General features: G+C 41.0%; 1 protein-coding gene across 1 annotated transcript in view; it reads right to left on the reverse strand.

The window, feature by feature from the left end:
- The window catches only part of LOC134878772 (alpha-1,6-mannosylglycoprotein 6-beta-N-acetylglucosaminyltransferase B-like), a 61,184-nt gene extending 50,456 nt beyond the window's left edge, over positions 1–10,728 (reverse strand). Inside the window, exons 1-2 of the mRNA XM_063904985.1 lie at positions 10,303–10,728; positions 8,962–9,074 (exon numbers count right to left, since the gene is read on the reverse strand). Of these exons, the coding sequence (XP_063761055.1) occupies positions 8,962–9,074; positions 10,303–10,370 (181 nt within the window). The 5' untranslated portion in view covers positions 10,371–10,728. The remainder of the gene's footprint in view (positions 1–8,961; positions 9,075–10,302) is intronic.
- Positions 10,729–17,447: the final 6,719 nt, after the last annotated feature.

Genomic DNA, 17,447 nt, shown 5'->3' on the forward strand with positions numbered 1-17,447 from the left:
AAAAAAGGTCACACTCTAATATTTGTTGGACCTTTAGCTTTGATGACGGCACACATTCGCTGTGGCATCGTTTCTACGAGCTTCTGCAATGTCACAACGTTTATGTCTGTCTTGCATTCATTTTTCGCCATGATCTTGTATTGATGACGGGAGATTCAGACCACTGCGCAAAGTCTTCTCCAGCACATCCCAAATATTCTCAATCAGGTTCAGGTCTGGACTCTGTGGTGGCCAATCCATGTGTGAAAATGAGGTCTCATGCTCCCTGAACCACTCTTTCACAATTTGAGCCAGATGGATCCTGGCATTGTCATCTTGGAACATGCCCGTGCCATCAGGGAAGAAAAAGTCCATTGATGGAATAACCTGGTCCTTCAGTATATTCACGGAGTCAGCTGACCTCATTCTTTGGGCACATAACGTTGCTGAACCTAGACCAGACCAACTGCAGCAACCCCAGATCATAGCACTGCCCCCCACAGGCTTGTGATCTTTTTCTGGCCGGGCAGTGTATATTTAGGCTACAGGCAGAGAGATAGACAATTCATGAAACAGGCAAGAATTTTAACCTCAAAGTCAATTCTAGCAGGTGAAACAATCTGAGAGCACGCTGGTGAGCAGGTCAAGAACTGGCCAAAGTCTAGAAACAGGTAACAAGGGAAAACAGATTAAGTTCAGGTCCAATTTGCTGGAAAGTAAAAGCATGAGTAACTTTAGTGAACTGACAGGAATGAGTGGTAAATGGCTGACTGAGTACTGCAGGGTGAGCATGTAAAGGTCTGGTGAATGTCTGATGGACAGGTCGTCCTTACTCCAGTCCGATCGCTGCACACTCTCTCTACCAGCTTACATGTTTTGTTTGTGCATTATGGGAACTATAGCAGGGACCAAAAAAATGTTGTTCCCAGGAAAAAATGCCAGGAGTTTTGTCCTAACCATGGTTTCAAAGACTTACACCAGTTTCCGTATTTGAGAATTTTGCCAGGAAGTAACTGCCCACGGCATTATGTGACAATGTCAGCCCTTTTCTCTCGTCATCCCGCTGAATTCTGCGACCTAACCTGTTCTATCTGCTGATCACGCTTTTAAGTCATCCCCCCTGTTTTACTGAACCACTGCAGCTAAAGCATTTTACATGACTGACAGATTAGAGGTTTGTTAAGCTTCGAAGGTTCCCTACAGAACAGAACGCTTGCATACAAGTGTCAAACAGTGGCAGATCAGGCTGCTTATTATTCATCCGTCCGTCTAGCTTCTGGCGGATTTGGACTCTTAAAAATGAATTCACAGACTACTATAAAACAACAGAACAGACTCAATTGCTTCCAACACATTCAACAGGTCCTTCAGTCGGAGGCTTTGATTTTGATGTTTCAATAGAACCACTCTTGCTGATTTGAAGAGAGTCGCCACAAACAAAATCACAAAAACTAAAGAATGGCGGTGCATCTCTCCTTGGCACTCGCGCAGTGTGAGGATTGCTTAACATTATCTCAGAAGGACACTCACCACACTGGGACCACCAGCCACTCACATATTCAGATGTTGTGTGTAATCTTTGCACAAAGTATGTCTTATAATTTCAGGTGGAAGCTAACATGAACCTGAATTCCTACAAACTATGAATAACTTTGCATTTGTTTGGTTTTTCTTTACTTCATTGATATGGGCCAGCAGCGCACAATACATACACCTAAGCATACATGCAAAACTGCCATACAGTACGTACATCTTAATAATAGTGGCAAAAAAAAGCTTTTCAGTTCCCGCTTAAAGACTAGTATCACCTTCTTTGCAGAAAAGTGAAAGGACCAATTTTGATGGGATTAAAAAAAGCTCCTACACTGAAATTTACCACCATTTTTAATCATGTAGAAGCCCCTGTTTCGTTTCTATAATTGAATTATTTTGTATCCAAGGCAATATTATACAGTATCCAGTAAAACTATATAGCTTTACAACATTTCAAATAACTTTTTATTGTACGATGAGCTCAGAAAGATGGGCAGTGTCTGTAAATGTATTCATACGTTTCTCCTCCCTTTGATTTATTTATTGAGAGCCAAATAAATAAATCCTGTCATCCCTGAAATGAGTGCTAGCTGGCTAGTTTTACAGTGAGGGTCTTCGGGGGTCAGACTCCTCCATCACACCTGTCACCAGGATAAATTGGTGTATTTTCTCTCTCTGCTTGGCACTCTGCACACATTCACACATGTCCTCTCACTCCCAATTAAAATATTCAGTACAGAAAAGGCTGATTGAGATTGAGTTTGTCCCTTCTTTTTTTGCGTGTCAGGAGCTGACAGATCCAGATGCTAGGATACAAAATCTGTCACTCGCTGTTTCCTCCAGCCTTATTGCACCTGGCAGCCGGGAAGAGTGGAATATACAATAGTTGCACTTTCCTTTAAAAAACGTCGTTCTCTGTAGCTTTAATGAAAACCTCAATCTGTGTCTTCCTTAGTTGTAGCATCTCACCTTTTCCACAGTATGCAGAAAAGACCGAACAAGTTTAGTTAGAAGCATTGTGAGGATTTTAATTAAACTGCAGCCTTATGTTTATTGATTTCCCACAGCTTTATAATTTAATTTGCCCACCTGGCCAAAGTGATGAAAGGCTGACTCAGAAGCTCAGGGTTTGCTTATATTAAAAAACACATTTCAAGTGTCACAACCATTTTTCCAGGACGGGAGTTAAATGTTATTCTCTTTAATGTGCTCACTGCTCAGAATTGGCAGAACCATAAAAATATGATGATGATTTGCATAAACATATTTCCTGTTTTCAGCAATTCTTGCATGAATGCAAAATAAGCAACAAGAATGTGAAATGCTACCTTAACCGAGTCTGAAAGTGAACTTCCTGACCCAGTTTGCAGCTCATAGTTGGAAACAATAAATATGCTCCAAAAGAGGCTGAAATCAACCGGCATAACATGTTTACAGAAGGGACGCACAATTTGGAGAAATTGCGAATATTTTGACTGATGTTGCAATTCTAATGTGATTCACCTCCTTTTTTGAAACATTATTCACATTATCATTAAAAAATATATAGAAAGGATCCTGTTTGTAGTCATGATCAACTGGGAAGGAGGCAGTTCACCTCCTGCAGGAGGTGACCCCCTCGGCAGTACCCATGGGTACTGCCGAGGGGGTCCTTGTATAGGTCCCATGCATGTGTGTATTTGTAATGTGTGCAAAACTGAATTACCCCTTGAGAAATAATAAAGGCTCATCTCATTCTATCTCCTTAAAGGAGGCTGAGCACCACAATACATGATTGAGAATGATATGTTTCACATATTTAGCACTTTTTTCTGCGATATGGACATCACACAAGTCCTTATTACGATTTAAATCACATTTGAATTAATTGTGCAGCTCTAGTGCACATAAAAGCTAATATTATACAACAACGGAGCACTAGGTGTTAGAGTATTGTAAATGATTTCTCTGTTGCCTGTGTATTAACTACTTTGAAAATAAGTATGTGTCTGTTCTGCATCCCCACATGCATGAACACACATCACGGCCACAGAAAGATAAAAGGTAATAACGTTGCAGCCGCTAATTTACAGAAACAATCAGAACTGTAGCACATCCGGCTGCGGCCTCCAGGAGACAATTTAATCAACCGGGGTCTACACACAAATTAAATCAACTCCAACTGTTTTTCTCAACAGTCAATTTTACGAAAGACTAATAAGCAAGCAGCAGCTGTGACACCAAACATCATATATTAGAATAATTTCTAAAATGCCTCCATTAATGTCAAGCAATAACACAAGCAACAAAAAAGGTACAATGCTGTAGGTCTGTTTCAGCCTAGATGCCTGTCAAATGATGCTCTAAATAAAAAGGAGCTGAATGCTACAAAGCCATAAAATAAAAGCAAGAAATAAAGCAATCCAAGTAACAGAAAAACGTGCTTGCAGTTAAATCCTGTTACTGCCTTCCTTTGCGAAAACAACAATTACTACAACCCCTGTTGTTGTACCAGCCTCGCAATCCAAGAGATAATCGCTAATCTTTGCACCGAGTGACAGGAGCTTATGAAAGAGTTCACAACGAGCACTCATCTTTACTTCAAACTTCTTTTCGTCAAAACACAAAGCCATGCATTGGCAGTTCGTCTTAACTAGCAGTCAAGTTGCATCAGTAGCAAAAGGTCAGTGAGTTTCATTCATATTATCTACACACGCTGTGGGAAGGCATTTCAATTTCAAGCAGATTATTTATCCCATTTCTCATTCTAACAAAGTACAGAGGTTCACAGCTTGGATAGACCTGCAAACGCCACACCTTACAAGAGCGATGTCAGGAAAGATTCATTTTCATGCATCACATATCGAGAGCTGCTGAGCCGTGAAATAAAAAAAAAAACTTCTGTCAGGTTCTTTGGAAAGGATCTCAGTGAAGAGGATCCTGAACACGACGCTCCTTCCACACCTGATGCTCTGCTTCGTGACTCAGTGATGGATAAAAAGTTTGTGGAAGAGGCGTGTTTTTTTCATACATTTAATCCTGCAGAGTTGCAGTACTGTACTGCACTTTGCAGAGATATTTCAACATGTTTTGTGGTAGTATGTGTACAGCATTAAACAACTGGAACAGCACTTGGAGATCGCAGACCACAGGCTCTTCTGATTTACTTTGTTCGTGTGCTAGCTTGTTGTGTGGAAACAACAAAGAAGATCTGTTTTCTTTTTGTTGCTTTGGGTTTATCGAGTTCTGACTTGAGGGGCTGTTACAAAAACTGTGGGTCAAACACACAAGACATAATAATAAGATGGCTTGAGTCAGAAAAATGTATGGTGTTTTTATTTGCAAAAAGAAAGACCGACTTGGGCGACCACTCCAAAAAACAGAAAGAGAAAAATATACGTAGTTTCTCTGGCCACTTTTATACAGCCGCCACAGTCAGACTCCCTAAAGCATTGGTGGCAAGAGGCTTATATATGTGAAGCCCCTCCCCCTAGACCAACCAACTGTTGAACATTAATTAACTTCATTGTAAATAAACTACAAATGTACGCCCAGCTGTCTTACGAGTAATTGAACACAAATCATCACCATATTCTACCAAATTACTAGCATTAAACCCCCGAAACAACAACACTTATTTATAAGGAAACAGCTTCACCCATGCTCCTGGTTAAAACGGTATCTCCCAATTAAGCACACCTGCACTGGCTGGTTTGAGACGCAAAAATACGGGGGCTTTCAGGCATATAATATTTCTTCCATTGCCAATAAAAGTGAAACATATTTTGTGTATTTGCCTCCAAAATCTGACGGGTTCCACCAAGACTTGTGGAAATCTGACCTATAGTTTTTCCGTAATCCTTTTGACCACCAGACAAACCACTCAAAGGCTACACAGGGGCTGGTTGAAGACAGAAAAATACATCTGCGTTGCTGAGGGACGCAACACTCTGTCTGCCTGCAGCAAAACATATTCTTCCACTAGCTAACAGCTCAGGTAATGGAGCTTGCAGGTAGGAATATAGAGGGAACTTACATGGCAGCCTTTTAGTGTTGTCCTGACCTGGGAACACCTGAAAGTGCCCTATAGGGCTATTTCTCTCTTTGTGCCAAAGCTGCAATAAGCCCCCTCTTCTGAAAGGCGACACTGTGAAGGTGGTCTTCAAAGAGCTTATTACAAAACTACAGTAGACCTCTGGAGCCTTTAAGATATCTAGGATCAAACGCTTCAGACTTTCATGCTCCCCACTCTTGAAGAAATCCATTCCCTCTGTCCCCCGTCTTACTTTCTCTCCACATCATTAGCTCCCAGTACCTTCAAAAGAAAGTAATACATGCATTTTAAAATGGGATATATTACAGGGTATCCAAATGCAACTATTTTTGGTCTCTTGCTCTGGAGTGTCACACCAGAAAATATATCCGCAGGAGAAGGACGTGGTTTTTGATTGTGAAAAGAAATTATATAAAAGTGAATCTTGACAAAGAAATAACCCAAAACAGGTCAAAGAGACCGAGCCTGACAGGAGTATGACAATAAAGAAGTAGGGAGGCAGCGAAGGGAGAGAAAAACTTGAGGTGGCAAGAAAATAATTACACATTATTCTTCACACCTTTTTGCCCCTCCAGCTACCTTTGCCATTTACAAGACGAGCAACAAACAGAGCTGCGGGTTCTCAAAGCATAGCCTGGCCTTTTTGTTCACCCTTTTATATTCAGAACAATGTGCATGTGAAGGTGCCTCCACTGCTTTTATGAGATTTCAAGATTTCCTGCATATACAGGATGTAGCACACATTTTGGTTTGGGATGCGTAATTGAATCAACTCCCAATTTTAGCTTGTGCAATATCCGCATGGCAGTAGGTGGGAAATTTGATGAAGGATATACATTTGGAAATACCATTCTGAATAAAGAATTGCGAAGCTGGCTACAAATCGTCTTTAAAAAATCATACACTGATTCATTTATTATATGTTTTAATGATAATGAGGATAGGGTTGATTCCCTCCCGTATCATGAATCATATGGCATTTACAACACCAGTAAGAATAATCACATTTGGTTATTTTCCAGAAATGATACAGCCTCAGAGCAGTGTGCTTGTATAGCTCTACACAGCAGAGGCTTCATGGGTTCAGAAAGTATTATGAAGTCCCAGCTCCACTGAACAGTTCATCCCAGCTCTTTCGTTACGCCAACTCCCCGTGCTGCTAATCCTCATTCCTAAAACGTGTATACAAACACACACACACAAACACACACACAGAGGGTGAGAATTTACATAGCCTGACTCTCCCTGGTTAGCGGTACGGCAGTGTTTAATGAGCTGGAGGCCGAATGCCTTCCCTTGACTGCAGCCTGTGAGTGGTTAATTAATCAGACAGCTCTACTGTCTCACCCCCGTCTCTTTATCTCTCCGAAAGCAGCCCTGCATATACTTTTTCATACATGGGTGAGAGCCTTGAAATTGTCTCCCGTGATGACACCTGATGCACCTCACCGCAGCATCCCCCAGCAATACACTTCCAGAATTGCACAGAGAGGGGCTCCCACTGCGAGGCGATATTTTACCAATGGAGCACAATCGTTGAAGCCATGTCAGTCAAAAGTATCCGTACATCTCGCACAACAAACAATCACAGGACCACATGCTGCTCACTGATTGGCTAGAATATGGACTGCATTATTCAAGAGGGATGAAATGATTGCTGTCGCCTCATTTGCATCGCCTCTTCCAGTGCCAGCTGGTATCCGTCACAGAGGATGACACGCAGAGTCAACATTGTGCCACGCAGCGATATAAAGGTGAGAGACAAAAGTCCACAAGCCAACCCTGACTCTCCCAAACGGCGAGCGCTGTCACGGTTGATATGCAGAGGCACAAAGAGAGGACGTGCTGAGGAAGATAACACGTTTCTGTCAGGGATGCTGTCTCTGAAATTGTTTGGATTTTTTTTTTTTTCTGGTGTGACTTTGATTTGTTTGAACTCTGCCAAGGCAAGGTCCGTATTGCTGGCCACATTTGAGTGTCCGTTTTAGATAGAGAGAGATTTGTCAAAGGGAAGGAGAACTTTTTAGAACCAAAATCATCATTATCTGACACATAAATGCTGATGAATACTTAGAAACATGCACTGCTTTCCCATCACGTGCACAGTACTGATTCACTGTTTCTCAACATTTCTTGTACTTTTAATTGTATAAATACTATACATTTCACCTTAAATCCTCACTGGCAGATTTATGTGTTTGCAATCACTTTTTTTTTGCTTCATTGAGAATTGTTGGTGAACTTCTTCCTCTACATGATCATTTCTGTACTAAATAAAAAAATACAAGGTCAACATTTTCCTAACACGGTAAAGTAAATCCCACTTTGGCCTCCACTGATTGGTCAGTTTCCAGCACTGCCACCCAAAAAGCAGTTAAAATGGGTCAGCACATGAGCAACACATATTTGAAAAAACAGGTAGATGACAAGAAGATGGCACCTCTAAGATTAGCTTTGTCAAAGTAAGGGACCTATTTATAACCAAAAACATGATCATTTGACAAATAAAATGCTATGAAATGCTAATAACACAAATGCCCTGCTATATCACATTCAACATCTTCAGTATTAATTCCCTGTCTTATAAACATTACTCATAAAATGTATTACATGTATTTTTGCTACAGTCACAAATCCCATTGGTAAACTACTTCCTAAATTATCATTTCTGTACTAAATAAATTGATACAAGGTCAACATATTCCCAAGAAAGTTAAGTAAAGTCCACTTCAGCCTCCACTGATTGGTCAGCTATTAGTTCCACTACCCAAATTGAGTTAAAATGGGTCAGAGCATGAATACACTCAAGGTCAACAAGCCCAGATGCACAAGACGGTGAAATAAATCCCACTTCAGCCTTGATTCATTTGTCAGCTACTGGTCTTCTTCTACTCAAAATAAGATAAAATGGGTCAGAACAAGATCGCATGAGCAAATATAAAAAACTGCAGGTGTAACAGAAGCCTCTCAGATGAGATTTGTATGTTTGCAATACCTTATTTTTGCTTCAATAATGAATTCCATTGGTGAACTACTCTCACATGTTACATGTCTGCCTTACATGAAAACATATGAGGTCATAATAGCCAACATATAAAGGTTTGCAAGACAGTAAAGTAAATCCTGACTCTGCCTCCACTAATTGGTCAGCTACTAGAAATGAGTCAGAGCAAGGCCATGTGAGCGAGGTAAAAACAGCAGGTGTAAGAGAAGTTGGAGCCTCTCCAGGGGGCATGTACCCCCTCCGATGCATCTACGATGAGCAAAGCGAGCAGCTCTGTCAGCCCCCTGGCAGCAATCAGGGAAGCCCCTGAAGCTCTCAGCGTGTTCCCAGCCTGTTCATTACGGGGCGCAGGGCCCAGCCACAGTAAAGTCAGAGGCGAGGGAGCAGCACTGACGTGTAACTGCTGGCTTACCTTCGGCTCGCACCGTGAAGGGAGAATCTCCGGTTCTCTTAGCCGAGAACTGGCCCCCGAGAGAGGTCATTAGAAAGCACAGGCTGAAGAAGCCAATCCCCACCACAAAGATCCTGCAGCAGATAGACAGAGACGAGAGGCCGATTAAGCGACACAAGAGCATGACAAGGTTAGAGCTCAGGAGATAAAAAGTACAGACAAGAAAGTAGAACATTTGAAACAAGGCATGTGTGAAAGAGAGTCAACATCACAGCAGGCTTCATGGAGCTTGAACGCACTTTTGTAAAGTTCATATTGCACCAATCAACCCACAGAAAAGCACAGAGCACACGCTTGGCTGTGTCATCTCAAATGAACCATTACATGGATGGGTTTTCTGCATCACACTGTGCTCAGTGAGCTGACATCCAAAATAAAAGCATTATTACAGGCGAATGGGTTTGCATTTTGGGAGGAAGAGGCAAACATGTTGTGAGTCCTCCAGCTCTTAAAACAAATGTTTTGGGTCGTTTAGCTCAACACTGGCTCCTCTGCCATGCTCCAGGAGTCGTGCTGAGAAAATGTTTGGAAAACAATCCCTTTTTGGTATTTAAGGGGCACTGCACGACAAATGGTCGCACTTCCATTCTGCACGCACAGCTAGAATTTTTATAAGGTAGGAAGACTGACAAGAGGGAGGCTGCAGTCACTCCGTTAGAGATGGAGATATTGATAAAGCCATTTCACTGTGCAATATGTGAGGTAATGATGGAAAAACTCAATGTTCAGGGAAGCATACGCTGTGTGGAGTATTTGATGCTACAGTGAAAACACACTGTGAGTTGCATGTTAAATCAGGTCTGGAGGCATGATGTGAAACACCACTGTGACTGCATTCAGAAAGCAGTAAAACATCAGGGAACTTCACACCTGAAAGAATCACTATTTAAAAACAAAGACACCATCACTATTGATACTGGTTCCTAATTTCCTGAAATCTAATGAGCCCTTCAGGTTGTGTTCCTGATCAAAAGTTGTAATGACTTTCTATCTGCTTCAGTTGCTTTCCCTCCTCTACAGCTGCTGCTGGAGGAAATGTTAACGGAGTAAGCAAACGTTAATTATGGCACAGCAGGTATCCTGTTGTTCCAATTAATGCACATTTTCTGAACTTGCAAGAGTAGAAAAACAACAGGAGACAAACAATAATTACATTTATGGTGAATTGGCCGTTTTTGTGGCCTTCTCCGTTGCATCGTTTATGATACAGAATAAGAAAAATGTTAATTGGGTGTGTAGTCTACTGTTATAATTTGCCATGTCAGTAACAGATGTAACAGATCGAAGAGGACATGTTCTTACCTGAATGGTTTGAAAGTGAGAAGACATCTCCTCACCATAATGGACAGGTCGCTGCTGGCTGCAATCATTTTCCACACACGGTCAAAGCGCCGGCTCTCCTTAACATTGTGACAACCAGCTTCAAAAACATCACTTCAAAAACCCCACAGTCCTGAGGATCGACGGTGTGCAGACAACTTCCCAGCCCGACTGTTGTGTTTGTATGTGTGTGTGTGTGGGTGGGGGGGGGGGACAACTTCAGCAGCAATCCCGCAGGTGCGTCCTGCTGCAGCAGCGGCTCGATATAGTCCTCCTTTTCCGATTGTGCAGAGATATAAATGTGGAGAAATAATCTGTGACTCTCAGTTAGGATTGTACCCCGGACATTGGTGGATAGCAGCGCCGAGTGAAGCAGCCACACGACTCTTGTGGAGTTCCTTGAACTGATCTGAGTGGATGCTGGAGCTCTGACTTATTCTCCTCTCATTATGGGAGTAGCTCGTTCACTGGTAGCGCCATCTAACGACCGGAAAACAACACTATTTACCGTGTAAATCTTAATCAAACAGGATGAAGGACCAGATACTATTTTGACAACACGATGAAGTTACTGATGATGTGATACTAACAGGCTTACATACAATTTAGCTGACACTTTTATCCGAAACGACTTTCAAAAAGTGCATTAACCATGGGGATACAAACTCAAAATAGCAAGACTCCTGCAAGTACATTAGCTTTCAATAAGCCAAACTATTAAGTGCAATTTATTGAAATGAGAATTGTTTTTTCTTTTGTCGAAACAGGTGGGTTTTAAGTCTTGGAAGGAAGGTTTTTTCTTTCAATTTAATATGCAAAAAGTTATTACCAGTAGATTAATGGCAGTGATGCACCGGTATCAATCCAGCAAAAACAGGGCACTATATAGTTCCATTAATGAAATGCAAAAACACTTTTTCAAACGTAATACTGCACAGAAACTCACACATTTCAGCAACGTGGATAGCTACGGCTGTGACCCAGCAGACAGCAGCTCAGCAGCTACACCCAGAGGACTGAACACAGAATACACTGACAGCTCAAAAGCTAACACTGTCCCATTTCCTAGAAAAAAGGCTTCTTTCAGATTTATTTATGGCTTTTAAAAGATAAGTTGGAGCCAAAAAACTGGCAGATTCTCTCAAGTATTTTAAGTAAAACGTATTGTCATGATCTATTTGAGGATGTTACTGTGGAGGAAATTACACATCAATGCCTTCCTGATAATTAAAGGGACATCTTCAGGCACAATCACAAAGGGACTCTCTGGTAAAGTGACTTAGATGGGGTTTTTTTCATAGGAGTTGTTCTCTTTTTAGTTTGTCCTTGGATTTCTGAGAAATAATGATAAATAAACTCAAACAAACATTGGGACTTGACTTGAAGTATAATAAGTGTACCATTTCCCAGTCATCAGAGAAGGAGTCACCATGCATCCACAGGTCGTCCAAGGCCACTTCAAGTGTCGGCCTAATGGACAGCAAGGGGCAGCAGCATCCTCCGTTGCCTTGGAAACTGTTTTCACCCCTACTATGCCAGGTCTCACATGTTGCTCATTGCAGAGACAGCTGACATCACGAGCCTGGGCTGAGCTTTGTAAACGCACCATTAGTCAGATCACATTAAGTTACTGTTCAATCAGAATCACAATGCTTTAATTACCCCAGTTCCCTGACAGTGCACAAATAAGCCAGACACTCAGAGAAAAGAAAGTGTTCATTGAATTTGGGATAAGCTCTAATCCCCTTTTGATAAGAGGGAGATTCATAATGCCACCTGGAAAAAGTTGAAGCAAGGACACTTCCACCACGAGCATTTCAGGACATCACTTATAAGTCTTTATTTTTCTTCTTGTTCTCACTCGTCCCCTTCTCCTGCTGCACATTGACTTCTTCACCACTGCATTATCCACCATATTTGTTATCTTGATGGCTTATACTGTATTGCTTCTCTGCCTGAGTCTGTCTACGTGTCTCTTGAGTATCTCCTTCCACTGCCGTCTCTCTCTCTCTCCCTCCCACTGTTTGGTTTTAATCCCGCTGCTATACTGAGGATTCACAGAGCCAGACGCCCAAGGACAAATAACGCTTAAAAGCATTTCCTTTATATTAAACATGTTTAACAGAGGAATATACATAGGGGAGAAGCAGAAGTGGAAAATGCAGGCTTATGTTTTACACCATGGGAGGAGAATCAAATGCACTTAGCTTCGCAGCAGAAATAAAACCCAGTCATATTGAATCTTTAGTGAAGCTAGTGTTTTTACACTGTGTTTTCCTTCAGTCTGACTCTGAATCCAAAGCAGCACAACTGTCTTTCTTTGCTGAACTTCACTCAAAAAGAATTGAATAGCTTACAAAGTGTTTTCATAAGATGTCATCACATACCTGCCTTCAGTGCCTTTCAAATGCAAGTTGATAAAAAAAATGTAAAAAGGGATTTGTCTAAAAACAGCATTCAAACTGAAATCAGATGGAGATATTATGCTCAGGGACACCTCGGAAGCACTTGGTCTTTCAGGGGCTTGAACTAGTGACCTTCCGGTTCCCAAGCCAAGTCCCTATGGCCTTAGCCACCACCGCCTTTACTCAACTCAACAACATGAGAGAAATTATTTTCTGTAAATACACTTTAACTGGATGGTCACTATTGGTTTATTTTCTGGCTACCTTTCAAAAAGCTTAACAATAGTATATTTATACATTAGCTACTTTACAGTAAAAGCCAAACTGACAAGAAGTAGAGAAACTGACCGCGGCGAAATGACATGTCCTTTAATATTTTAAAGTCGCTGTCAAACCACATCATTCAACATCGGTCAAGTGGACAAAGGAGCCCTTTTTCTATCAACTGCCAGTCCCACAATGATCCGCAATTATTTTTGACATCTGACTCAGACCGTGGATGCTTGAAAGACTATTTTCTTTCATTTCTTCACATCACCCTCTCCAGCCTGCTGCACTCACCAGCTACCTATGCGCTTTAAGTTATTTATCACAGAGGAGCTCTCTGCAGGGGACTGCTCACAGATAGATCACCTGTTTTACACTGCCATAAATGTCCAACGCTACCATAAATGCAGCTGGGAGTGATAGCTCAGCGCTTGCGATGCTCTAATATTGGTGCTAAATGTTCATTCCAGCTCCATCAAGATTCAATGCATCTATATATCTGTACCTGTTGGGGTGGCACACCTATCGAAGCATAGTCCTCTCCAAGAGCAGTGCGGAATACTACAGCAGCTTGATGGCGGGTACGTTTTTAATGTGAAAAAAAAGAAGAAGATATAGACTCAGTATTATATCATCCGGTTATGATCTGTCATATCAATGGATTTCTGAACACATCAAATTCTCGAGCCCTCTTTAAGTAGTGCTATAATGTTCTATATTAACTAACTGCAGAGTTGACTCTTTGTTGCAAATTAAAATCTTTCAGTCCTAAAGTGAATTCAGTCTTGTGGAATGCAATGATCCACCCGCTGCTCAACATGACTGTCAAAGGAGCCATCTGGTACCAAGGTAAGACGAGCTACAAATGTTTCTGATTTTCAATATAACCACATGTATGTCATGCATGTTTAAGCCTTATGTTGCTCTTAGGTGAGGATAACACAATTTATCATCACGAGAAGTACAACTGCTCCTTCCCTGCTATGATTGATAACTGGAGGATGGCGTTTCACCAGGGCTCAGAACGCTCTCGATTTTCCCTTTGGATTTGTCCAGGTATGTTACATTAAGTATTTTAGTTTTGATAGCAAAATTACACAACAGCAAATCACCACTTTTCAAAATCCACAGGAACCACTTGAAAATGAACTTAAATCCACAGCCCTCTATATGTATATCTTCTTTCTCTACAGAGGGTCAAGACCATGTTCCATTAAATTTAATAAAATGTATTATTTAATCAACGTAGTTACACACAGGCTTCATAGAGAGACTGTCTACCTGCAGCACGCACTCACATGTAGCTTTCAGAGTTTCAGATATTTACATTGCCATCTTAACGCCACACTGTATGAAAAGAGGTTGATCGGTCAAAATCTGAGGGAAGACCAAGATCACCTTTTATGTAGGTCTATTCAAACAGATCACAGTTGTTTGCAATGCAAACTTGCAAGAAACACCTAACACATTTACGTGTGGGAGATTTTGGGAAAATCCAAGTTCATGTTTGAGGAGCGTATCGACCTGTCACGTCTAACAGCCTGTAGTTTCATTCATTAGGGCGGAAAGGGGTTTTGTACCATAATGAAATAACCTTCCATCACTCAATGTCACAGACTACTATTGAACAAAAGTGATAAGATAATAACTGGCTGCCACTTGAGCAAACATTCACTCAGTGACATCACACAGGGTCTTTTCCATTTAATGCCCATTATCTGTTGTATGTTCTTTGTTAAATGTACTGAGGTAGAAATTTAGACAATACTGACTCACGGAGGGTTGGCACACTTTGTCCTGCTTCAGGTTACTTTCACTAAAAGCAACGCTGCAAGTTCAAAGAGAAACTGGAGCCTTTTAACCAATCACAATGGGTTAAGCCTTGGGGTGAGCGGCTGCTGCTGTATTGATAATAAATGTCCTGAGAAAATCTTCAAGTCACAACAAACACCTGAACCCTTTAAACTGTTTATCTGCCTTCAGGTGTGGTGTAGTCCCAAAAATAAGGAAAGAAAAATAAGAGGGATCAGTCATAGTTTAATTCATATTTTAAAGTTATCTGTGAAATAAAGTCCATTTTTTGAAATAACTCAAATATATGAAAAGAAAAAAGGGTCCACTGCAGCTGTGTTTGTTCAGCCCTCATGCTGTGCAGTACAGGAAATGTGGTTTTATATTGTTTTTCAATCATTGTGCGGTCTGAAGATAGTGCACTCATCAGATCTACAGTACAGAAATGAGCCTGACACATCAAACAGAGCTTTTCCTGGAGGTTCAGAGCTGATCAATGTCTTTATTTTTCTACCTCCACTAAAAAGCTTGCGTTCTCCTCGGTTGGTTTGTCTTTCACCTGAAAGGAACAGATTGACACTAAAACTAAATAACAGAACAAGTGTTTCATCTCTGAAAAACCGAGCCTTGTTCCTTTTGGTTTGCTCAGAAAACGGTTTGATATTACACCTGACTCCAGCGGTTATCTTTTCATAACCTGTCCACCAGGCGTCCAAAGGACCTGGCGTTCACCTGCTGACTGATTAATCAACTGCTCCTCATCTTAAATTACTTCTTGCATGTAAAGACAAGGCAGACATGTGGGCTTATTGTGTGCTCTTTGCTCTGGGTTATCTGTTCAGACATGTTTGCATCTGTTGGCATTTTCTCTGTCTGTTTTTGCCAATTTTTCATCAACAGAAAAATATTTGCCCCCCCCCCCTCCAGAAAACCAATAACAATGTGATGGAAGTTGACTCTTTAAAGGGTGTGTTCACAAAGGAAAACACCTAAAACATAAAATCAGTTGCGATTACTTTCAATCTGACGGCCTACCTGTGAACTGTCCACAATAGTAGTATTTACTCAGGATTGAGCCATCTCCATGTCGATTTTTTTGTATTGTACTTCAACGTATTCCATATACTTCTATCCATTTCATTTAAAGAAAAATGATATAATGTAACTGTTACGTCCCCACTAAAGTCTAGGGGACCTGGAGACAGTAACACACGACAACCAATTAATGAGCAAGTCAGATTAATGTAGACAGACAATGTTTATTTCTAATCACTTAAGAGTGAACAACAAATGTTCTTCAGGTGAGGAGGAGGAGGAGACAAGGGAGATTGTGCCAAATAAAAGAAATAAATATAACAAAAACCAGGCCTATCTCTACATATCTTCTGAAACAAACTCAACCAAAAACCCTCACTTCCTGAACTACTAATAAGTGGGCAAAGCAAAATACAGGGGTGGCAACAATCCGCTAACCTAGTGTGTCTAACATATGTTATCTACGTGATGAGATGTAAAGGGTACCCCAAACTTACCTAACTCCTCCACCTCCCACCACACACAGTCACAACATATAGCACAGGATACACAATTGTCACAATGCTTTAACACGCAGTCAAATTGAGGCTCTCCAGTCAGCAGCAAGCCCAGCAGTGAGACCGAGAAGGCTTCTTGGTTGTCTCCTTTATGGCTGGTCCTGGGTGCTGATTGGTCAGCTGAGGGTGAGAGGAGCCAATCAGTCATCAGTCAGAGATGCCCAGGTAGGTACTGATCAGCTGCTGATTAGCTGTAGCGAATGACAGGGAGTAGAGAAAAGAGCAGGAGGCAAGAAACAAAAGTACAGCCTGCCGGCGGCACGTAACAGTAACAAATAAAAAGTATGCACGTCTGTTAATCTATACTTTTATGTGAAACTGTGGTTATTATATGTGTAAACGTGCTGGAAATGGTGGTTATAGTACAGCTATATTGTTATAGTTCTTCTGTTAAAGAGATTTATGCAAGGCTATTTGATATTAATCCTCATACATATAGACTCCAATTCCAGACTCCTCCATTTATTATTCAAAGTTAATGTCAACTTTTGAATAATGTAGCTCATCTACTATAAGCAGCTTGTTTGGCTGAATTTATTTTCCAGGTTTGAAATCAAGCACAATAATGACATTTAATACAGTTTCCTCCTTTTTTAAGAAAAGTATCGAAATCGCAATTCCTTTCTTGGTATCGAAACAAAAATGTTGATATCGTGACAGCACTACTCTGGCTATAGCTTGTTTTCATAAAGGCTGATCACAATGTGGACATAATAATGAGAACACATTTTAACACCAGGTGTGAATACAAAGACCAATGAATCCGTTGCTACTACCAGGATAACATATGCAAATACAGATTACATTTAATTAACCGGATTTGGTTCAACTATTAAAGAGACATTCAAAAAGGTTGCTCACTAATTTTATTTTGATGAGTCCTTTATTTCATGATTATCTAACCTCATACAGGATTGCTGATGTGTTTGAGATGTCTAGATGGTGGACTTTACTTTTGTGTTGTCCACCACTTTCAAGCTGATACAAGCAAAGTGCTTGCTTTTATCTTTACGAGCAGACCCACTTTCTTCACACACAGTACAGCCCTTTTTTACTGTTTGTTGTAAAACTG

The sequence above is a fragment of the Eleginops maclovinus genome, chromosome 16 (assembly GCF_036324505.1).
Source record: "Eleginops maclovinus isolate JMC-PN-2008 ecotype Puerto Natales chromosome 16, JC_Emac_rtc_rv5, whole genome shotgun sequence".
NCBI lineage: Eukaryota > Metazoa > Chordata > Actinopteri > Perciformes > Eleginopidae > Eleginops > Eleginops maclovinus.